General features: G+C 39.6%; 2 protein-coding genes and 1 non-coding gene across 5 annotated transcripts; 1 reads left to right on the top strand and 2 right to left on the bottom strand.

The window, feature by feature from the left end:
* Positions 1–893: 893 nt before the first annotated feature.
* On the bottom strand, positions 894–20,379 carry LOC138059965 (F-box/LRR-repeat protein 20-like). 3 transcript variants are annotated; one of them, XM_068905626.1, is made up of 3 exons: positions 20,295–20,379; positions 9,717–10,003; positions 2,099–5,337 (listed from the first exon to the last, which is right to left on the bottom strand). In XM_068905626.1, exon 3 carries the CDS (start codon positions 5,320–5,322, stop codon positions 3,997–3,999), a length of 1,326 nt encoding a protein of 441 aa, XP_068761727.1. In that variant the 5' UTR covers positions 5,323–5,337; positions 9,717–10,003; positions 20,295–20,379; the 3' UTR covers positions 2,099–3,996. The 3 variants fall into 3 exon arrangements, with proteins under 3 accessions (XP_068761729.1, XP_068761727.1, XP_068761728.1); XM_068905627.1 differs by lacking the exon at positions 20,295–20,379 and adding an exon at positions 18,605–18,660; XM_068905628.1 differs by lacking the exons at positions 9,717–10,003; positions 20,295–20,379 and adding an exon at positions 7,949–8,174 and having other exon boundaries at positions 894–5,337.
* Trnav-gac (transfer RNA valine (anticodon GAC)) lies at positions 10,627–10,699 on the bottom strand. Its single transcript has one exon. It is a non-coding gene; the product is annotated as a tRNA-Val (tRNA).
* A 1,161-nt stretch (positions 20,380–21,540) lies between the features above and the next one.
* On the top strand, positions 21,541–23,735 carry LOC138060475 (F-box/LRR-repeat protein 20-like). Its single transcript, XM_068906269.1, has one exon. It carries the CDS (start codon positions 21,692–21,694, stop codon positions 23,000–23,002), a length of 1,311 nt encoding a protein of 436 aa, XP_068762370.1. The 5' UTR covers positions 21,541–21,691; the 3' UTR covers positions 23,003–23,735.
* Positions 23,736–24,023: the final 288 nt, after the last annotated feature.

Raw genomic sequence — 24,023 nt, 5'->3', positions numbered from 1 at the left:
CGACCAAGTTGTGGCGAAGTGTGTAGCCCATGACAGTATGTCGTTTGTGAGCATATTGCTTTTTGTTGTATTAAGCTTCTTCCTCGGAACGCTCAAACAACTCACTTATGCACACGCCGTTTGCGGTAGACCCACACTAAAAGATGCTGTTGAGCGATTGTTTTGGCCGGGGTTGGTCCGCAAACTGAAAGAAAGTTTACATGTTGAGAACAAATGTGTACTAAATGAACAAATATGTGAAAATCATGATATGAACTGCACTGCAACCAAATGCCAAAGGAGAGAAGCACAGAACTGTGAAAGTTTCCTGAAGAAGAAAGTTCCTGATCTTAAAGTTAGTGCAAGCGGTATCGAGTCGCAGAGATGTACGCCTAGCCGGATGCCTCTAGTTAAATTTTCGATTTTGCAATTCACTTGTACGTAGCAAAAATGTCGCTGATCGTAACTTTTTATATTCTATATTCACGGTTCAAAATTAATGTTGTTTTCATGTCGTAAATATTTTATTCTCGATCGACCGTCCGGGAAACTTCCTTCTGCTCTTTCTGAAAACTGTGTATCAATATTTATTTGCTTTTTCATCAATATTTGTTTTGCATAAAGCAAGCTACCAGAATCTGTACCTTGCTGAGTTCGCATTTGTTAGCGTTAATAGTATTTTCGGTCAGATGTTTCTGTTTTTTATGAGGGGTTTATTGCTTTGGTCTCCCATCCCAACACTAACCCCGCGAAACAGGGCTTGACTTCAGTGAAGTTTAGTATTACAAAGTTTTCGGATGCTCATAGGGCACACTTGTGGTGAAAAGAAGTTGTGAGGGAACTTGAAAATTATCAACTTGTCAGCCCAGAAGCCAATGTTTCTCGCTTCTCTTTTATTTGTTATTCTTCAGAGACTGGAATGCTGTATTTCAATACCACACAATTCAGTGCCTTCTGATTTTCTGTAGCACGTACCACAGGCAAGCCAGTGTATGCTTCATAGAAGCATCTAGTTTATATTGCTATTGCAATCATGTTAGTGGCAACAGTTATTAAAAAAGACAACAATCGTTAACTTTTCACCGGAAAAGGGGGCTTTTGTCTGTTCAATTTCTTTTTTTTCCTCCTCAGCTTTCATCATGAAAAATAATGGCCACGATAGATTATAAAGGAAGTACCTTAGCTTTGTATTTTGATTTTTTTCTAAATGTAAGAGGAGAGAAAGAATCCCCTTATTTAGCAGCATGCATGTTGATAAAAATTATTTTGAATATGTTATTTCCGACTACTGAGCTCGCGAAGAAGGCTGAAATGTATTTTGGCAACTCGAGATACAAGTGGAATCATGGGTAGTGATACAGAGTTATATTAGGCCGGGTGTTACACGTGGTGGTCATCTAGGCCTCAGATCCAACCGCGTTCTGCGTTAAGTTAATTTTTGTTCGTTTAGCGTTTTTTCAGGTGTTATTCCTTGGTTAGATGGGCTATTTTACTTTCTATAAAGTCTCGTAGGATGGGCTTCTAACCTGTAGGAGCCCCGGTAGGAGCACGGGCCGCGAATCCTACCCAGGTTTACTGCACATTTTCCTCAACGGGGGTTTTTTCCAACAGGTGTTTTTTTCCTAGGCTTCCTGTGACCACATCTTAGTTGTGTGAGTGGTCGCTCAGCTCCGGTAGTTTAGAATCAGTTGCATCCGTTTCCGCTTACATATGTATTGGCCAGTCAATTTCATATGCATGCAAGATGGTGGTCGAGTTTTGCCATAGCTCCAAGGTTTTAAGAAGCTTTTTACGTTTAAATTAAGCTTTAGTTAGTTTTAATGCACCTAAATATCATCCATAATGTAGCTGAGTATCTTCCCCATCGGATCGGTACATTGCTTTGTTTGTACCCGAAACATTAAATACTGCAAGTGAGGGCGATATATGTCTTCATACTTTTGGCAGCGACTTCAACTTCAAGCCGGCGGCTCCTGGTAATCTCTGTAGACTCAAAGGTTCCTCGAGTTCAAGCAGAGCTTTGTGCTATGCAAACTCGGTGGCTACTAGAGAGATATGTCTGATTGGACTGTAATGTGAAGTGCTAGTTTTGTACCACATATGAACCATGTGAGCGTTAGCCCTACTAATGAAAAGGGGCCCACACAAGGACAGAGAAAAACTCTGACCAGGGTGGGAATTGAACCCACGACCTTCGGGTTAGATGACCGCTGCTCTACCGACTAAGCTACAAGGTCAGAATTAAGGCAGTCGTAACATAAATTTCGTTGCACGCCTCTGGATTCTGTCTAGTTTGATTATTAGCTCAATTGACTAGTTGGCAGAGGCAATATACGGACGGACTCATAATCAATATAAATACTTAAACCTGGTATTAAGATGTTAAAATTGTTCACATCTTTTTCAATCAGTCTTGCCTGGTTACCGTCATATACCTTATATGTAGAATTCTACAACCTAACAAATTCCTCATCCAGCTAAGCTGATCATTTGTAACTGACTTGCTTATGTAGATAGTATGGTTAATCAAGTGGTGACGAGTGAAATTAGGGAGTAATTTCACGCGCGTTTCATGTCCAGAATCAAATAATTTCCCGAGTATAACGTTTGATTAGGTATTAATATCATGGGTCACAAATTACCTTCATAAGACGCCATTTTGGCACTGCAGGAAAGGTTGCCATGGCAACATAGTAATTTCGCGCCAAAATTCAAGGGTAGTTTGTCACTTGTTATTCCGAAAGTAACGTCACCCTTTTTTACAAAACATCGTCAATGATTAACGTTGCAGTTCCTTCGACTGCGAATGGATCGACCTTTTTCTGTACATGCTGCTAATTAAACGACCCATAGAAAAAACACTGGTCAGGCTTTTGCTTAAAGTGCTCACATTACAACTCAAGCAAGTGTGGCTGAGCAGGGAAGGCGCAGTAGTGACTGAGACACTCGCCTCTCTCCCTAGAGTGTTCGATTCCCGGACATGGCGTCACATCTGGGTCGGTTGAGTTGTTGGTTCTCTTCTCTGCTTCGAGAGGATTTCTCCGAGTATTCCGGCTTCCTTTTCCGACCTCAAACACCAACCTACGATTTTAATGATTTAAAGTACCTATAACCCCAAACAATTTTTTGGGCTTAAAAAAATCTTTATGTTTCACTGAGCAAGATACCGCAAATTTCTTTTTCAGTTCGTTGAAACCTCGTATTTTTATGAATTTTCAAAGTTATTTCTTTTTTCTGCAAGACCGAGTGAAGGGGCTAGTGATCTCATTCCAGGGTCTCGATAATTTGCATCAACAAGTAGTCGCGTAAACAAAGAACGTTGCGTTTGGCACATTCACGGTGTTCCTTCAGCGCTTCGCTCGAGCCTTCATGCATCGCCTCGCACACCATTGTTGACTCCTCGACATTATATATCTTGTGGTGTTTCTTATGCGGTTGTGGGACGTTCTAGCGCAGTAGTCTTATTCTTCCGGCGTTTTGTCTCGGGTTCCGTGTTGACGAGAACAGCGGGACTTTCAAAAGCATCTTTATTCCTTTGTTTCCGGGCCAAAAATGTTTTTGGGGTTATCGACACGTTCCTGTACAGTGCCCCATTTAGTGCCACAGCGATAAATAAACAGTTTACACTTAAATGGAGATTATTACTAGTGTCAAGGCTTTCATCTCTTATATGAGAGAGTCACATCATGGAAACGGACGAAGTTGTGGGAAGATTGGATATTACACTATCGTCCCTGCATTTTAATCATTTCCCAGCCGGGATAACTGAACAGGGGATGATCTGTACGTGGATAGCGCTCTCGGCCACTTTTGAATCACAGTGTCGGATTTCGTTCACCGCAACAGCTCACCATTACATCGATTTTGCACCTTGGTTGGTCTCCCTTCCAGATACCATAAACCAGCAATTGGAGGGGGAAGGGAAGTGCAATGTGTCCCATTTTGTCGGCGGCTGTAATATCGAGGCCACAGCTAATTTAACTTCGAAGGCGTTTAATTATCGGATGAGTTGCATTTTTAAACTGGTGTCTCTAATGTGTGTAATGTTGATCTAAACACTCTGCTGCTGCAAATGGCTCGATTTCTCTTTCTTGCCTCTCTGGTATTGCTCGGGGAAACGTCGTAATTATTGTCGACTGGCTTTTCCTTTGTCGTTTTTGTGAATGAAATCCTTACGACAGGACAACGAGTTGTGTCAAGGTTACAAACAAAGTGTCGAAGCGTGCCGAAACCATTCCTTAGAGCACACTCAAAACAGTGAAGGTTTAACCTGTTTGATTTTCTGTTCGTCCTACCCAATAGACAATTTCTTAATTGATAAAGAAGTTTATGGTTCAGTGCTTCGCTATCTCCGACTACGCTCAGTCTTAAATACTCCAAAGTGTCAATCTTTGAAATCCACGAGATGACTGCATTGAGCCCGAGTGGAGTTACCAGCGGAAGCCACCCTATATCCAGATGAGTCAAGCAAGAATTGTCCCACCGAGTGCTTAGCAAAATACTGTCATCTATGCTTACCCCGTCAAGTATAAGAGTTTTAAGACCTTTACAAATCTGTAGAAAGTCTTGAATAAAAATTCCCGTCAGCAAATAGCATTTTCGCACACTGAGTACCTGAAGATTTCCACAGCGGGCGAAGAGCGACAAAGTGTCATCCCTGAGTAACAGGCATTGACTAAAATCCAACTCTCGCAAACTTCTCATCTTCTCCACCGTTGTTTCTAAGATATCTTCCCTCATAAGAGTATACACAAAAGTGTTACATACACCAAGTTGTTTAATGTTGCTGAGACTTGAAGCAATCTTTCGATACACAGAACAGTGACCTTGAGAAAATCTGATGTCCAAGTATTCGAGAAAAGAGGGGAATGACTTGATTTCAACGGCCGTATTCTGCGATTTTGTTGCTTTGTATGCACGTGATGAGCTAAAAGTAACATTCTTTAACGTCAAAGCTTTCAACGTTTTGCAAGACGAATTAAGAATATGTAAGGTTTCCTCGGACACAGTAAATCCACTCAAATCTAGACGTTGAATTTTGCAGACCGAAAATCGTCTTAAAACCAAAGCGTCAAGCTTTTCAGAATCAGTAAATCTGCGGGAAAAGCGCTTTAAATCAACTTCCCTCCACAAAGTATGATCGAATGTTAATTTGTACCATCGTCGACAAACGCAAGAAACAGTTGTTAAGTCTACGAGCGGAAGAAAGCTAAAAATCCGCAACAATTCTTCATCGTGTATACTAACCACTGATGCCACACCACTGGTGCCGCGCGTCTTCGAAAAACGCTCCAGGAACACTCCAGTTAGCCAATCAGACTCCAACTTAGATGCACAAGACATTTTGGCAGTCTGTAACTGTTCAACAAATGAATGCAATTAGTCTCTAACAGGCAAAGGGATTATGCTATTGTGCTGTCGCTCAGCCGTAAGGGCCTGGCCAAACGCTCGCAACATTTCAACGCAACATCTTGCAACATTCTTGGGAACAACATGTTGCATGCGTTTGGCCACCCTGTTACGATATGTTGCGATATGTTGCAACATGTTGGATGATGTCTGATCAAATTTGAAAGCGGTCAAATTTTTCGGGCAACATTTTGAATGTTGCATGATGTTGTACTCGTTTGGCCACGTTCACTCAACATTGTTGCAATAGGGAATGCGCGCTAGGTCCACTTGTTGCACGCCCGGGGCCTGCATGGGGCACATAAACATTGACATGTTGCGTTTGGCCAGGCCTTTCCGTCTATTCGAGATATTAAAAGACGTTGGCATTTGCTAAAAAATGATTATCCCGCTCATGAGGGAGAGAAGTAACCTGTCGTTCTTTAAAGGAACAGTGCATTTGGATTCATAAAGGACTGATTCTTTGTCGCTTCTCGCTACATGTCAGCTGTCTAATTGCCAATCGCGCGCACTTCTTAACCAACAGAACATATTTTCGCAGCAGCAGCAAAGGGTCCAACATTTGATAATATTGGTAAAACACCAAAATATCTCTTGAAGTGAAAATTCTGCTTAGCTTGGAAAGAAATTTATTATTGAGATAAAAGACTTTTTCAAACGAATTTTTGACAACAGGTCACCTCTCACCCGCCCTTGCGGGAAAATGTGTAATTGGAAATGCCTTTAGTGCGATCAAATGGATTCCTGCCAGGTCAAATTTTCTAATTACATCTCTTCAAGAGATGTAATTCAAAAATTTGACCTTTGAGAGCTAGTGGTATTCTCTGAGTACGGTTACTTTGATGTTAAAGATGAGGGAGGGAAATTCTTGTGAAGGAAAATCCTCGGCCTATATATACTACACTTGAGCCCGTGAAGTTTTGGGGAACTTTATTCACCGGCCTGTCAGCGTAATACTCAAGTTCTTATTCTTATATTAAGATGAAGTCTCCATAAAACGAGCCTTATTTATTATAAGAAAACCAGCTAGCCAACTTTTTGTAACAAGCCATTTACGTCTATTCAGCTTAGTTTACTCGATTTACGGCCAAGTAAAATTCTTTTGAAAGTTTGCACTCGTTGTTGTTAACTCTTTTTTTTCTGGAACTTTTCAAGACGTTTTCTGCCAGAACTTTTTTCCCTCAAATTATATTTTCATCAAAGAACTTACTCTTATAACTTATTGCCTAATTAACGTTCGTATATTTCCTGCAAAACAACATTTGCCTCGCATCTCTATGCTGTCGACAAAATAAAAATGAAAAAAATGAAACTAAAAAACGCTATGATCGCAACTGCCACTTATACCGGAAAACGTTTCTTTCACGACGCGAATTTTCATCCTCGTGATTACGGAATGTCATAATACCCTGTGTAAACTAAAAAAGTAAGCTTTTCGAGGCGTGTCACTTTGCATAGATTTATCTTTTCCTGCTCTGAAAGCCAATCAACATACCAGGCCCTATAAATAGTTTTTTTTATGACTTTTGAGAAAAAACCAGAAAGGCGAGGCGAGAGAGTTCTTTTATGGTTTTAACAACATCGACCCAGTCTAAACAAAATCATAAACCACCGACAAGAACCTTATATTCGGCACAAAAACGAGCAAAAACAGAGAGCTCTTATTAACCACCTTCATGGTCCATGAGCCCGAGCGTGTTGAGGCAAATTAACTCAGTGTTCATCGATTCTTTCATTGAGAGAAGCAAATTGGAACACAGAGTTGAACCAGGTCAATACGTCCTGCTCGGAGAAATGAAAGTATTGTCTGTTCTTGTTTGTGTTGTTTCTTCATTTCCTTCCTTCTTTCTTTATGGTGGGAAAGTGTCTGTGCACAGTTTGTAGCAAGAGATGCATGTTTCATATTAAAACGGAAGAAAAATTAAAAATGTGAGTTTACGGTCCCTTGCAAAACTGGCAACAATTGAAATTAAAACGAACGATTACCGTTAATGATCATTTCAATGCATGGCCGATGACAACTTCTGGGATTTGCTCAGAGGATTGATGCTCGGATTTTCTTTGAGTTTCATCAATTAGTAGACGCAATTAAATTATACACTGCTATTCACGAAATTTTGCATTTATTCTAGTGTGGGTTAAGATAAAAAACAATTACCATTTCCGACTATGCCAATCACATATTAGGTTAGGTTAGGTTATTAGGTTAATTGGTTGAAGATTTTAATGGGTCTTCTTCTTTTTACTCTTATGTCTGTTACAATTCTATATTGAAGTATTAATTAACTACGATTGAAGGTGCGATTTTCTGCCGTGAAAATTGCAATAAGTCAAGAATGTAAATTGTTATATCATTGTATCCCTCTATTGCAGCTAAGTTATTCGAATTTAGAATAAATGTCTTCAACAACAACAAAAACAAAAAGGAAAAGAGGATGTGAGCAGAATTAGACTTTTAAAATGCAATCGATTTAGCTGTCAAAGTCAACCTTTAAAGATCAAAGTTTGACAAAATGCGAGGACAAGGAAGGAACTACCAACACACTGAACTAAAACCTACTTGCAAGGTTCGAAAATCCTCAGCATCCGTGAACAGTAAAACTGACAAATGATGCGACGAAGCACCTCAGTTGGGATAAACAGCAAATTTATGATCAGTCAAAGGTCATAAGACAGAAACCATTGACTATCAAATATTTAAACTGTCAGATTCAGGATGGCAGGAAATAGCTTGCTTGAGCCAAAAAATAGGAACGGACGTGAATTTGAACTGAAGGGGCCATTTAGGACTGGATACCAGTGGTACTTTTTATCTATGAAACGTGCCTATTGGCATTCAATAATTAGGTTTTTTTGCGAGAATGCTCCTGTCCTTAACTCGCCAACTTCAAGTACATCTACATTGAAAATGGATTAAATGTTATTTGAACTACCGACTGATGATATTTGAGATCAAGTACAACTTTTCCTAACATATGAACAAAAGTTAGCGTATTTAACAATATTTCGCAAGCCAAATCTCTTTAAAATAATGGAGGAAAATTATTATAGTTTAGGTTCTTATTACTGAACGATTAATTCCTTTTGCTGGCGGTCGGATCATGTGTACGTGCACACAATACAAAAGGAGGGGACATGGAGGATTTCTCGTAGCTCCGCCGCCGCCAATTCATAGCAATGTACCGCCGCCAATTCATAGCAATGCTATGAATTGGCGAGCTGGACTGTTTATAACAAAACCTAGTGTACTCCTTACGTACCGTACTGTCATGAAGCCCTTGAGGTGCAATAAATTGTTCTACGTTTCGATACCGTTTATCAACGAACTTATTTTCCGGGTCAGTCCGGTTTTATTCGCTGCAGCCACGGTCCGCTACGGTTACTGATGCTGCAGCGAATAAAATCGGTGACGTTTAAGTGAACATTTTTCGTTACTTTGGCCTGATCAACCAGTCACTTCAGGACGACATACAGAAGTACAAGGCACCGTTAGAAGAGACTATCGTCCACTTGTTCATGCTGAGGGCAACATATATACAAGCATCACTGAATCAAATAAGTTTATTTTGGCAGGGATTGGCGAGAACCAACCAGAACACTATATCAAGCGACAAAGAATTGGGCAAAGGTACGAATCGTTGACTCTCAAAGCCTAAGAAATTTGGAAACTGCAAGCCTTTGATCCAGATCGTCGTCAACGTATAATTTTCTGGCTTGCACCTCATGAGCGACCGTGTCGCTGAAACAATCTGTCGCTGACACCATTGCTGCTCCTCCCGAACGCAGAGAATGCAGCCCGAACTTGGAAGGGTCGGTCCCAGTGTTTTCAAGTGCCGCCTAAAAGCTTCTCTTATAGTGCCGTAACTTATAGGCTTGTTGGGAGAAACTAACTTACAAGAACCCTTCCCTCTAGAAATGGGTCTAAAAATCAGACACCTGGAGTTTGGAGGAATTCGAAATTTGAGAAAGATACCTTTTAAGCAATTTAACAGGACACGGGCAACTAGAAAGTTCAGAAATATTTCGTCTCCCCGGAGAAGTTGGTCGTTCTTACTCATTAAGAACTTTAATAACGGTTACCATGAACCCTTCGTTAAAGAAAATATCATCCTTCCTTATCCTCGAAACGTCGTCAAACCTAAAAAAAGCCGGCAAATGACAAAACATACATAGTAATATTGCGTAATACAAGAGGGTCATAATATCATGAATCGAACTAGATGAAATGGGCTCCTTGCGGTTGACAATGCCAGTACCAAGAATTCTTTTAGAAGCAGACAATAGAGTTATCCGTTGGGGAGGGGACACCGGCCAAAGTATGAGCCCACCTGATGTCCTAAAAGGTAGAATGTATAACACTAGGAGAATGGGATTCTTCAATAAGGTGCTGCAAATACAAGGCAACGTGAAAGGGATTGGCCGGGAAAACATTCCAATCAAACGTGCTCATTAATGGTGAATTCCGTCCTCTTGCGATATGCACGGTAGTACAGCAAAGACGTACTGTTGGAGTTAGCGGAAAGAAATGTCGACTTCAATCTGTCAGCTAAACCTCGGATAAGACCGTCTGATATCGCGTCCTGGTCAACATCCTAGAAACTGGACCGGAAAATGTCTAGGAAAAACAAAAAACAGGAAAGGAGCGTTGAGAGCAATAATAACTATGGCAAACTAAGAACACAGGAGAAAACTGCCGAAGAAGAAACACAATCAAAAATACAACAAATAAAATAAACCTTTTATTACATATAGAGCAAGACTCTGTGAAAATAAAGGCAGCTCAGCCAATGGTCAAGGAAACTAAACAAGAGCAGCGTCTAACTACAAAAGCTGCTCTTCCCTCAAGGCAAAGTGCAAAAACCCGCAAGACGGGAAGAGGACATTGTTCGACGAAAGTCGACCCGAAGGGCAACAACATCAAAATCTAAAGATATCGTGCCAAAGAGCGAATGACGAGCCTTCCCTTTGACAAATAAACCCTGAAACTTAGGCAGGTAGACCCAATCAATAATAAAACTATTCCAGTGCACGCCGTCTCTTGCGCGTATACGTTCCGAAGGAACGACGACTTCCATAAAGGTAGAACTAGAGTTCCCTTAGCACGACACACTTTCATGTGCTTTAAAACAAATACAAAGAACATTCGTTAGAAACAACATTTATCAAGTGAAGTCATGATCCTGGCATGCAGTTATGAACGTAATTTTAGCAATTGCGTAGTGAAGCTTGAAAATTTCAGGACTTCAACGGGCTTTGAACCCGTGACCTCGCAATGTCTGTGCGACGCTCTAACCGACTGAGCTATGAAGCCGCTGATGTTAGGAGATGGTCATTTTTTGCTTAAACCGACCCATCGGCATCGCGAGGTCACGGGTTGAAACGCCGTTGAAGTCCTGAACAAGCTTTGCTACGTAATTGCTAAATTATTGCGTTCATAACTGCGACGATCATAGTAGCTTCACTTGATTTCATATCCGCAGTTCCATATATGATTTATTTCATATATCATTACGCCATTCAAAGGATGTTTAGTTGCATTTAATTGAACCTCAAGGGTTACAAACAGTACTTAACTTCCTTATACGGAGAAATTCCGAGATAAGGAAAAAATTTCTCCTAATAGGACAGGATTACACCTCTTCGCACGGACTAAATGTCATTGAAAAATATACAATACTAAAAGAAACGTTTATCAGTGATCTAACTTGAACGTAGCTTCAACAGGTTTAGTTCATTTTCGATTGAGTTTCTAACGGTCCGCTTTTCACACCTGACCAAGCTGACATTGAATACATCGGCTGAACTGGTCCTGAAAAGGGTACAAAATAGCTGCCGGTAGGGCTACAAGACAGGTTGCATTTATCAAGGTACTGTCAAGTGTTGCCATATTGCTGAGAATACGACAATGTGATGCCTTGAATCCCTGCTTTAAATCTCGGTTGAAAGGATTGTTGTCCCATTACATCGTAAGTTATCCTTAGAGAGCATCTACTTAAACGGTGGGACTGCTTTTCAGGTAAATTATCTGCAGCCTCATCGCATTACTCTTGGTTTCATTCTACTTCTGCCGTGGAGTCTTGCTCCGTACCTTGACAAGGATCCTCTTTAGTTCCTGTCCCGGTGTCCCTTTCAAGTCTGGGGCAGCTTGGCCGCAATGTCCATGTACATATCTAGGGTCATACAGTAGGGACGTGTCATCATCTTTCTCACCATTGTGATAGGCAAAAATAATTTTCTGTCTCAGGTGTAGAGCATTCATCAAAAGGCTTAGGGTGATTCTTTTGGGCTAATGCTTGATAAAGTTCTGATGAGTTTTTAGCACCATAATCGGTCCAATGTCAAGTTTTGATGAGTTTCACCAGGTGTGATGGAACGTATAACACCATCGACGATCATCATTCTCAACATAACCTTGCGCCAGTCCCGTTTGAATTTGACGTGCCAGTGAAGAGATACTGATTTTATATTTCTTGTCAGGCTACCCAATTTGAACACTTAGTATTCAGCAATTATTTTATTTATTATTTATTTTCCAAATTCTTAGCAAGTGGTCAGCGGCCTTATTTATGGCAACAAATAATAATTAAAAATTATAATATCATTATTAATATTAATAACAACAATAATTAGTGCATGAGCAGCTTAGCTCGAATTGATGAACTCTGCCTTAACGGCATTCAAGGGTACTAGGCTATTCCAGTCTCTGGTTAAATTTATTTGTTTCAGACGCTGGGATTTTATACGAACGCTTTTTGAGCAGAGTTTCACATCACTAGTAACTGGTTTTCCAATCTTGCCTTCGTTCTTTATGGCAGCGGGTGGTTGTTCTGTAAATAATTTTTTCAAATCTCCGAGATATGGCACGATTTGAGTTGCTCCTGTTTGATTTCAGTGAACATTTTTTTCATCGTTTAAGATATTTTCGTGGCATTTGTTAATTTTTGTTCTTCTCTGGAATGAGGTAACAGGCAATTAATTCACTCTTCTGCATATGTAATGGCCCGATAGAGTAGCCTGTTGTCCACGACAAAGTGTCAGAGAAAATATTTAGAAACCTCTTCCGTTGAAAGCGATTTCTGTACTTTGAGTCAGTATATTTTTTCGCGCGCTATTGAAAATGACCTGTACACGATGAAGTAAAGTAAAATTCAATTCAATTCAGTTCTTCATTATGCACTATTTATATAACGTCGATTACAAGATAGTTAATACTATATTAGCACTTACTAGAAAATAAATATAATACATAAAAGCAAAAAAAAAAAAAAAAAAAACCAAAAAGATAGGTCCCACTCCGCGGCTTCGCTCGCGGATTCACGCTTCTCTCGCCGAATATTCATGTTGTGTAACATGAAACAAGATAGGAAAGTTATGATAATGTAAAATTGCGCAATAAAAATGTTAATGTAGTATAGACGAATTATATTACAGATCAAAGGTATCTTACATTGAGGGTGAAGGTCGCGTTTTATTGGCTAATCGTGTTAACAGGACGACACCTATATCTTCACATATGAAAGATAAAAATGATATGTTCAATGCGCGCGTTGAAGATATGATTTTTTAGTAAAAGGAGAAATTCTGGTATTTCATCAGTATCTATATAATAAATAATAAATATATATACTTGTGTTAATCACTAACATACATTGTTTTAAGATGTGTATTATTACATGAATATTATATAGACGCGCTTGCATTATGTACAGAAAAAATAAGTAAAGGAAATTTATTGCCCAGAGGAAAAAAATGGATTTATGCTGTGTGACATGCTTAGTCAGTTATTCCCATGTTGCAGTTTGGGCATTTCTGTCATCCGGGATTTTATGGAGATCATTCACCGTTTGTGCAAGCTAGGCGGCGGCTGATTCAACAGAGTCAAATCAATTTTCCCTCTCCACCCTCCCTATTTTTATATATTTCTTGTGGATGACGTATGTCCCCTCACTTTTGCTGGGATTATGTCTTCTATATTTGGGTATTTTCTAGGTTACTATGCTGATTTTTAATAAACGGCCTAGCCCATCAGGGCTTGGCCAAAATATCCCAAACATATGGGTATTATTTGTGTCCCAGCAAACGGAGCTCGCCCAGAGCAATGACTTGCCAACAATATCAGTCAGACTGTATGGAGCATGAGGCATAATAAAAATTTTTTGCACTGTTCAAAAATTACAATTCAGTTATTCAGTTATTCAATTATTTTGTGAAAGTAGGAGAAACTGTTTGAATTGTTTTTTAAAGGAATTATAAGGTAAAGAAACTGAATCCCAGATTTTTGATGCTGAGCTGAAATGTTGATTGCGGACCAAATCTAGTTGTTGTACTTATCCTGTAGAAGTTTTGACTCGATGCATACGTGGAATTATGACAATGGATTTCAGATGCTTGTGTTTCAGTATCTGAGAAAATAGCTGGAATACCTTTTTTATCATTTTGAATTTTATGGGCAAAGAGTGCTATCCTCAACTTGTACATATTATTTAATTCCATGATTTCAAGTACAGCATAGTAAATTTTAGAATTTTCTGTCCAGTGAGCAAAGAACATGCACCGTACATATTGATTTTGTTTAATGAAGTCAATACTCTTGTGAGTCTTGTTTTGCATGCACTGCCCCAGCTCATGATACCATAATTTAAGCAGAGCTTTGCAAGAGTATAATATAACTGCTTAAGGACATTTAGGTCAACATATTTCCGTCCCCTAGCTAGAAAGTATTGCTATATATATAAGTTTTTTTGCTAGTTTGTTATTTACATGCTGAATCTGAGATTCCCAATTTAGGTGTTGATCTATGTAAACTCCTAAGTATTTAACAAATGAGTTATACGTTCAATGTTATTATTTATAACATTGATACGAACAGTCTTCCTTGCTGACGAAATTAGCCCTTGGGCTCTGGACTGTAAGAAACGTATGTCGTAAACTTAAAATATGTCACTGAGTTGGAACTTTCCAAAGGACTATGTGGGGAAGTCAAAAGTATATTCAATGTTTGAATAGCTAGTTGTATTGGCTTCCTTTCAATAAATGCGCATTGGTTGGGGTATCTGTGCATGGTGTAATCGATAAGCGTTTCATCCTTCAGACTGAAGATACCCCTGCACACACACACGGTAACCAAAACAACATCTTTCTTACTTGAGTCTCTCGATAAGTTCAAACCAGTAATGAGGATTTTAGTACTGTGACGTTTCCATGTTTCAGAACCCTTATGAAAATCGGAACATTTTAAGCTAACATACCCCTTTCGATATTTAAGTAGACAAAAAGCAAAAGCAACATTTTTTTAGTACGTTGTTAAGAAATTCCGGGCAGTTTTTATGGAGTTAAGAAGATCCTCTTTGGTTTTGGGCTTTCAACGGTTACATCATCTCTGTTCACCAAAATCGAACGGATGTTAAACCTAATGGATTGAAGCCTTTTACCTGGGACCTTAACCTAAATCTTAAATAAAGACTCCTCTCTTTGCTCTGGAGCTTCTAACGGATCTCTAGGGTAAAGAAGCTCCTAGCTCAGCTTCAATTGTTGAAATTTAGAAAATAACACAAAAACAGGCGTGCAAGGAAAGACGTTTTATTGCTTGTTGGTTGATGCAGTGCTGTTGTTATTCAAGTGAACAATTCTAAAGGTGTAACGGAGGAAGACAATTTTTGCATACACAAGTTAAAGGAAAAAAGCGTGAAAATGTGGAGGGTGTAAACTGCAGGTTGCAACATCCTTTCACCATAGCTGAAACAACCCAAAACTTCACTTATGCTAACATTATCCCTAAAAAACAATGTTAGCCCAAGGTTAGCATTTTTGTAAAGGTTTGGGTTGTTTCAGTCATGGTAAAACAATGAGATGCAACCCTAACCTGCAACCTGCACTTTACACCCTCCGTTTAAAATGAGGTTTGTCCAAATACACCCAATCTGCCGGAGTCGGATGGTAACGAGTGGACCGTCGATCCGATCGATTTGTGTGTACCCGTCGATCCGAGTCGACCCAACTAGACCTGCCTTTGCAAAACTCGGTCCGTCTTACGGGATGTCGGTTTGCGCCGAGAGTCAGATATGGCCACATGACCGCAAATAGCTTTTGCTTGGAGTTTGGATGTCAGGGTGAGTGAATCGCATAAAGAAATAATGTCTCTAAGTCACGCACACTGCTCAACCTTTTCCAATTATTTATATATTTACTCTTTAAAATCCCTCGTATTAATGATCTTAGCATCACGCCTTCTTAAAAGTGATGAAGACTTTGTTTGAAATGTCAGTGAAGCACCTCAAAAATATTACGAGTCAGTGACAAGGTTAGCGAACAAAAAAATCTGATCATATCACTCCAGTCCTTATCAATCTTCACTGGCTCCCTATAGAACATCGCGTTATCTTCAAGCTTCTTCTCTATACCTATAAAGCACTTCATGGTCTGGCCCCTGATTACTTGGCAAATCTGTTAACTTTCTATAAACGTGTCCGCACCCTCCCTTCCTCAAGGTCCAACAATCTGTCTGTTCCAAGATCTAGAACCTCCACCTATGGTGACTAATCCTTTGCGTGTGTATCCCCTGGGCTTTGGAACCAACTTCCTGATTTCATAAGATACTCCGAGACCTTAGATTCCTTTAAAACTAGGCTTAAGACACACCTTTTTAAAATTGCTTTTAACCTATAGTAAATAGGTGGATTGGTACAAACGGTTAGTGAATGAGCGATGTATCATTGGCATGCCTTACGTTGAACAGACTTTCAATCATTTTTGTTTTGAAGATAACGGCAAAGAATCTAGCGCCTCAACTAAGCATGGTCTATATCAATACAATACAATACAATACAATACAATACAATACAATACAATACAATACAATACAATACAATACAATACAATACAATACAATACAATACAATAAAAGTTTATTGTGAAAATACAGATTGGCTTGTTTTATTTAAATGCTATGACTAAGGATGACACGTATTCTTTATTTTCTCTATTAAAAAGTTTGAAAAGTGCATCGTCATGTGAAAGCGATGGGTGACTGGGTGCGGCGGTTCGATGACAAGGCTCTTAACGTCCATTCAATTAGATTTGATTATTTTGGCAAAGATTTTCTCACAAGCTTAATGAATTCCGGTGGTCTGCTCTCACAATTTCCGAAAAAAAAAGAAATAAAATAACTGTATCCCCCTGAGCGAAAAAATAAACGAAACTGATCACTTGTTTTGGCCACAAACCCCTAGATAATTTTCCAGCTGAACATGACCTTTTTTACCTACGAATTCTACTGTAACAACTCTGGTTCAAAACTTACTTCTCAGTCATTGTTCAAAAAGGTACTTCTCATATTAAGGTTTTTACAGCCCCGCGAATTGCTCTTTTTACGCGTTCTTGGATCAAGATTTTTCCTTTGCCGACGTCACCTGCTGTGACCACGTTGCGTGTGTCAAGCCAACATGGTCATCGGTGACATGTTTTTATCTCAGGTCAAATTTCATATGCTGAGGAAATTGAAGTTATTTTTCACGCACAAGTCCTAAGGTTTTTTTACCGGTCTAATCTTACTACAATTAAATTGAATAACATAATCAGAACTGAGTTGGAGGCCATGCCTCTAATATGAACAATTTTGAAGGTCATGTTTTTGTGTGACTTTGCAAAGAAGGCCCGCAACCAGCCGGGGACATTGGACAAACTACAACATCACGCAAAAAAGGAAAATATCCAATGCTACTATCCTGCAATCTTTTATGCACTCGTGCAGGTTAAAAGGAACACCCGGCGACACTTTTATCTGACATTTTTCAAAGACCTTGGAAGGCTGCGATCTTCTCATTGGCTGGCTTGTATAAATTCGTATACCGTATTGCCAGACTCTTCATTTGCTTTGGGCTGAGAGCTCCTTTTTTGTTCTGATAAAAACTGTAAACTGAGATTGACACGCTTTCAATTCACTTGGATTGTCTAAAGTTGTCCATTTGTAGGTGAGATCAAATAAATTTTGTTTACTTCTTGATTGTCTTCATTGCCATAGAATGATTTAAAGGCATACTCTTTGTTGAAGTAATTGCTGAGGCAATTACTTCAAAGTCCGACTTTCAATGTAATTCCTAATAATATGGTCCATTGGAAAAAAACAGGAACAACGGAACTCGAAAACACGACTGAAAAATATCAAGGATATTCGTCGAATAGGGGAACTTATTGATTTGGCCTTCAGAGCTTATTTCTGTACAGTAAGTAAGCATTAAGTTTAGTTGGTTTTATCAACGGAGTTGATAATGTAAATGGGGGTTGTGTGCAGTTTTCATAGTAGAGTAGGAGCTACGCTATTGGTGGTAACAAGGCAACGTGACAAACAGGAAACAGTAGTTAAATGAAAAGCGTTTGTTAATACCGTGGGGATTAAGGGTGCCGATGGAAGACGATTCTTGTCTTGACATTTGCGGTCCCGAAGGTCCTGACGAAGGGCTAACACAGGAAACGTCAGCTTTTAGAATCTCTGTACGATGGTTTTATGTACTACTTCCCCACCGACGTAGCACCAGAGTTTCTTTAGAAACTACCCCATTTACTGTCATTTTAGTCTGTCGAGGCCAGGAGAATCAAGGGGTCGAGAGAATTGTACAAGAGCAGAATTTTACAAGAGATAAATTTGGAGACTAGCAATCGCAAAAGCTGAATGGCAAAATCAGATAAAGGTATCCCTAACTCCCAACGTCAATTTTCGGAAAACATCTGTTCGGAAGACGATTTGAGATCTAGAATTTTCGGAACATTTGTTGTAAATTTCTTGCTTGCCTGCCTCTCCTAGGATTTTAGAACATCTGAAAAATGGTATAATTACCCATTTTTAACAGATTTTTACCCTAAAAAGGTCGCCTAGAATTTTCGGGAGCCTTTTGTCCGGCTGAAATTTTCGAAAAGGTAAGTTTTGATCCCTATAATTTTCGGATCGCTAAACTTTCAGCTAGGAAATCCGAACAGATGAAAAATTTTTAGGGGATAAAAATATGCCCATATCTACGGTTTAAATACTAAAATACGTTTAACAATGCTACGTTTAAGTGATTTTGAACTATATTCTCGTTGGTTGCCCCTGCTAAATCGGATATCTTTATAGCCACTATCGCACCATTCTCACTTGATCCAAATACTTAGCAAAACTGGACCCCCCACCATAATCTTTCCTTGTCATGTAGTTCCGGTCTCCTGTAACTAAGGGACTTACTCAACGTTCGATTCTTGTTTTGTCCTGTTCCTGTTCACGCGAGGCGAAGCGTGACCACTGAATTTTAACACTGCACGAGCAACGAGAATTCAAAGTTAACTACAAGTGGATTTTATTGTTTCGAAAACATGAAATGCTCAGGGGGCAAATTAAATATGTATTTGCCCCCCCCGGGCATCCCATAATAGCTATTTGAAACAATAGAAATCAAAATGGCCGCCCTATCTGCAAAAAGGTATATGGACCCTGAACGTGAGTTTAAAGGGTTTGTTCGTGACTTTGTTGCTTGATGTTTGTGGCACGTTCCACGAAAGATTCATGGCACATCCGTGCTTCTATGTCTAGAACGTTTTTTAACCTGGAAGCTATTTCATTTGCCGCCTGATTTAATAGCTGCCGGTCGTTTTTTTATGGGATGACCAGGGGAGGCGGAGTTGGAGGTCTAGAGAACGATGGGCTTAGTTTCCTGTCGGCAAAAATAATATTGTGAGTGTATACATGATCTGGATAGATTTTGTGATCGATTTAAACACACTCTCGTAAAAAAAAAAAAATGCGAAGAAAGCAGGCCCTATATTCATAGCCCGAGTTTAAGAAAGAAACACAAAAGAATTGATACAGAACACATCAAATCCAACACGATCAGCATGATGGAATTTGCCCAGTCACGGTCACTGTTGTTGAGTATTGCCGAGAAGGGAAACTTTAGAGCTTCCTGGCGTTGAAAGCGACATTGTTGTGGAAATCCTCTTTGATTCTGGTCAATGATTCTATTTGTGAGTGTCAAAGGTTTTTGTTAGTGATTATTAAACGAACTAAAACATAAGTAACCAAGGGACTTGCTCAAGTCACTCAACGTTCGATTCTTGTTTTGTCCTGTTCCTGTTCACGCGAGGCGAAGCGTGACCAATTTTAACACTGCACGAGCAACGTGAATTCAAAGTTAACTACAGTTGGATTTTATTGTTTCGAAAGACATTATGAAATGCTCAGGGGGCAAATTACTATGTATTTCCCGCCCCCCGGGCATCCCATAATAGCTAATTGAAACAATAAAAATCAAAATGGCCGCCCTATCTGCAAAAAGGTATATGGACCCTGAACGTGAGTTTAAAGGGTTTGTTCGTGACTTTGTTGCTTGATGTTTGCGGTACGTTCCACGAAAGATTCATGGCACAGCCGTGCTTCTATGTCTAGAACGTTTTTTAACCTGGAAGCTATTTCATTTGCCGCCTGATTTAATAGCTGCCGGTCGTTTTTTATGGGATGACCAGGGGAGGCGGAGTTGGGGGTCTAGAGAACGATGGGCTTAGTTTCCTGTCGGCAAAAATAATATTGTGAGTGTATACATGATCTGGATAGATTTTGTGATCGATTTAAACACACTCTCGTAAAACAAAATGCGGACAAACCAGGCCCTATATTCATAACCCGAGTTTAAGAAAGAAACACAAAAGGATTGATACAGAACACATCAAATCCAACACGATCAGCATGATGGAATTTGCTCAGTCACGGTCACTGTTGTTGAGTATTGCCGAGAAGGGAAACTTTAGAGCTTCCTGGCGTTGAAAGCGACATTGTTGTGGAAATCCTCTTTGATTCTGGTCAATGATTCTATTTGTGAGTGTCAAAGGTTTTTGTTAGTGATTATTAAACGAACTAAAACATAAGTAACTAAGGGACTTACTCAACGATCGATTCTTGTTTTGTCCTTTTCCTGCTCACGCGAGGCGAAGCGTGACCAATTTTAACACTGCACGAGCAACGTGAATTCAAAGTTAACTACAGTTGGATTTTATTGTTTCGAAAGACATTATGAAATGCTCAGGGGGCAAATTAATATGTATTTCCCGCCCCCCGGGCATCCCATAATAGCTGTTTGAAACAATAGAAAAAAAATCAAAATGGCCGCCCTATCTGCAAAAAGGTATATGGACCCTGAACGTGAGTTTAAAGGGTTTGTTCGTGACTTTGTTGCTTGATGTTTGCGGTACGTTCCACGAAAGATTCATGGCACAGCCGTGCTTCTATGTCTAGAACGTTTTTTAACCTGGAAGCTATTTCATTTGCCGCCTGATTTAATAGCTGCCGGTCGTTTTTTATGGGATGACCAGGGAAGGCGGAGTTGGGGGTCTAGAGAACGATGGGCTTAGTTTCCTGTCGGCAAAAATAATATTGTGAGTGTATACATGATCTGGATAGATTTTGTGATTGATTTAAACACACTCTCGTAAAAAAAATGCGGACAAACCAGGCCCTATATTCATAACCCGAGTTTAAGAAAGAAACACAAAAGGATTGATACAGAACACATCAAATCCAACACGATCAGCATGATGGAATTTGCTCAGTCACGGTCACTGTTGTTGAGTATTGCCGAGAAGGGAAACTTTAGAGCTTCCTGGCGTTGAAAGCGACATTGTTGTGGAAATCCTCTTTGATTCTGGTTAATGATTCTATTTGTGAGTGTCAAAGGTTTTTGTTAGTGATCATTAAACGAACTAAAACATAAATTTGCCAGCATGAGGTTCAGACAGTACAAAAGACTTTTTTACAGTACAAAAGACTTATGCTTTACAAGTGCTGTTCACGTGCGACTGCTAAAACGAGAACCCGCTGGGCTACTGACCGCTGCTTCGCTTGTCCCTTTTTTGCGTGATAGGTGCGTGAAATTTTTCTACAAGTACGCTGACAAATATTCTTTTTCTGCTTTGATAAATATACTAAGGCAACAAATTAGGGACAACGTGTTATCTACCAAAACAAAATTATTTTTGCATTTTCAAATCACCACTTATTAAAAGTAAGTTTTATATTTCAAGCGTTTTCCTTCAATGTGTCAATGACGTGTGTGGTTTTCCCCTGTTCACGTGAAAGACCGGAAACACGAGAACTGGTCAATTATCGATGACCCATATGAGTACAACTTTTCATGAAGATTACGATAAAAATACGCACCAGCAAAATTTTTGCTTCAGTAACATTTGTCAGTCGTCAAGAGCAAGTCGTGGAAAACGTCGTCGAATGCACCGTAATTTTGTTCGAGTTTTACAACAATAATTATTATTGAACTCAGAAGTTAATATGTTGATTGAGCTGCTTGGTGAAAGCCCTGCTCGGAGTTATTCAGCTGACTCCGCACCGGTATACAGTTTGGACGAGGGTACGCTCTTAAATATTTTCAGTTTTCTATCCTTAAAGGATTTGTTGCGCGTATGCCAAGTTAGTCGGTTGTGGTACAGATTATCATTTGACTTGCTCTTATGGAAGAACACGGACTTACGACGTTTCTCTAACAGTCTAAATGACCCGACAAAGTTTCAAGCTTTGGCGAACAGTCGACTTGGGGAAAAGATCAATTGCATCGATTTAAGTGGATTTGTTTTGACGGAAGACTCTCTTCGAGTTCTTGCAATACAGTGCAAGAAATTGCGCGTCTTGAAATTGAGAAGTGTGACCTTCTCGCAAAATTGCACCAAAAAGAGTGAGAAGGATGTTGTACTCTTTCCAAAACATCTAGAATGTCTTGACATCCGCTTCTCCCATGGTAGCCCCAGTGTGTACCGGGCAATTGGGAAAGAGCTTAGACACGTAAAATGGCTGGGCCTGTGTGATGCCTTCTTCCGGACTCTTTTAGCGGATGAAAGTCTGGAGACTACCATCGACGGTATGAAGCATTTGAGGAAACTTGACTTAAGTCACTGCTTGATGCTGAAAGACTGCTCTTTGGCTCTTTTTTCGCGCTGCAGAAAACTTGAAGTCCTGAGTGTGCGAAAATGTTCTTTCCTTACGGGTGACTGTATTGAAAACTTTCTGCAATCATGCACCAAATTAAAGACTCTTATCCTGGACGGAATCAGTTTAGACGACGACACAGTGCAACGAATAGCTTGGCGTTGTGCCTCTTTGAAACATCTTGAGTTAGGATGGTGCCGGCTCATCACCCAAGCAGGGCTGAAATCGGCCCTTCCTCAAATAGCGAAAATCCAGAGCTTAGAGTATTTAGGGCTTTGTGCTATTGGAGACGAAAAGGGTCTAGATGATGACATTCTCTTGGAATTGGGTAGTAGTTTATCATACTGGCGATCTAAAAAATTGAAATCGCTGAACGTGAGTCGCTCACGTGAATTGACGCAGGATGGTGTAGACGAGTTCCGTCGGTCGTGCAGTTTTGTAGAGATATTAGACACGACTGATTGCCCAGCGATAAAGCAGTTCGCGATTCAAGATCAAAGAAAACTAAGTGACTTTAAGAAACATCAGGTCTTTGAGAACGGTAACACCACCAATATTACAGTTTCAGAGAGCGACAACAAAGCCTACAGGAGAAGGAATGGTTACATAAGCGCTACGCAATTTGCCAGATCCAAATACATCCTGGAAACACCACTATGATCAATCAATATTTGTTGACCTATAATATAGTTATCTTGCCTTGCGATCGTAATATACATTCTTACTATAGATATTTGATATAGAGTAGTGATACGTAGTCGTTTATTTTCATTGATTGGACAGTTAATTGCATTGTTGAATCCAATCCATTCATGAACCGATTTTCTTGAAGGTCAAGTATAGAATTCCATATCAAGTTTTGTCTTTCGTATTATACGTACGGATATTTTACCGTTAAGATTTGAACCCTCCAGACGCCTTATATAGGGAACAGAACACGTTCGATATGCGCCAAGTCCGCGCAAAGTTTTTGTCGCAATAACAAATGAATATCCGCAGGGAACTCAGTTGGCCCTAACAAGCAATACGATGAAGAAAAAAAATATTTATTGTTTTTTTTTTCATAGCAGTCAAGGAAGTCTCAAGTATTTACTATGTTCGAACAGGTCAATGCATTAAATCCTAGTATTAAAATAGCTCGAAATCGGTGGGTCGTTTTACGTTTCCAGAGGATGTTCACTTCCCAACAATTTTTCACGGTGTAAATCAGTTTTGGAACACAAGAAATTTTCATGATTAAATTTGGGGAAAAAGAAATGCAATGTATGTTACAATTTATTTAAGAGTTTTCTCAGTCAGATGTAGAAAATCAGATAGATGGCTTGTAAGAGGCTATTAACCCTGACTTGATCGTAGTACATTTTTTGTTATTTAATAAACGATTAATTTGAACCGGGCAGATCTATTTCTCATCCGTAAACCACGACGAGCCGATTATGTTTCAAGGGTATTACGTTGTTTTCGATGCGCATCCCTCTTGAAATCCGATCGAAAATATATGTAAACACGACTGGATAAAGGATAAAGACAACGTCTTTCAACAAGAATTCAGCTCTGACAGATAAGCTAATCTTGTTTTCCCAAATAAATTTAGCTTGACGGAGGAGAGAGTTAACTGAGAAACTTGCAAAAGCAAATTGTAGATCAACATCCAGTCGAAGTTCTGACCGGATGCGATGAG

Source organism: Montipora capricornis, chromosome 8 (assembly GCF_036669925.1).
Source record: "Montipora capricornis isolate CH-2021 chromosome 8, ASM3666992v2, whole genome shotgun sequence".
NCBI classification, from domain to species: Eukaryota; Metazoa; Cnidaria; class Anthozoa; order Scleractinia; family Acroporidae; genus Montipora; species Montipora capricornis.
The sequence above is the reverse complement of the archived record's forward strand: the minus strand, read 5'-3'. Positions and strand labels throughout refer to the sequence as shown.

Coding starts and splice junctions, on each gene's coding strand:
- LOC138059965 (XM_068905626.1), bottom strand. CDS start 5,322: ATGTCTTGTGCATCTAAGTTGGAGTCTGATTGGCTAACTGGAGTGTTC.
- LOC138060475 (XM_068906269.1), top strand. CDS start 21,692: ATGTTGATTGAGCTGCTTGGTGAAAGCCCTGCTCGGAGTTATTCAGCT.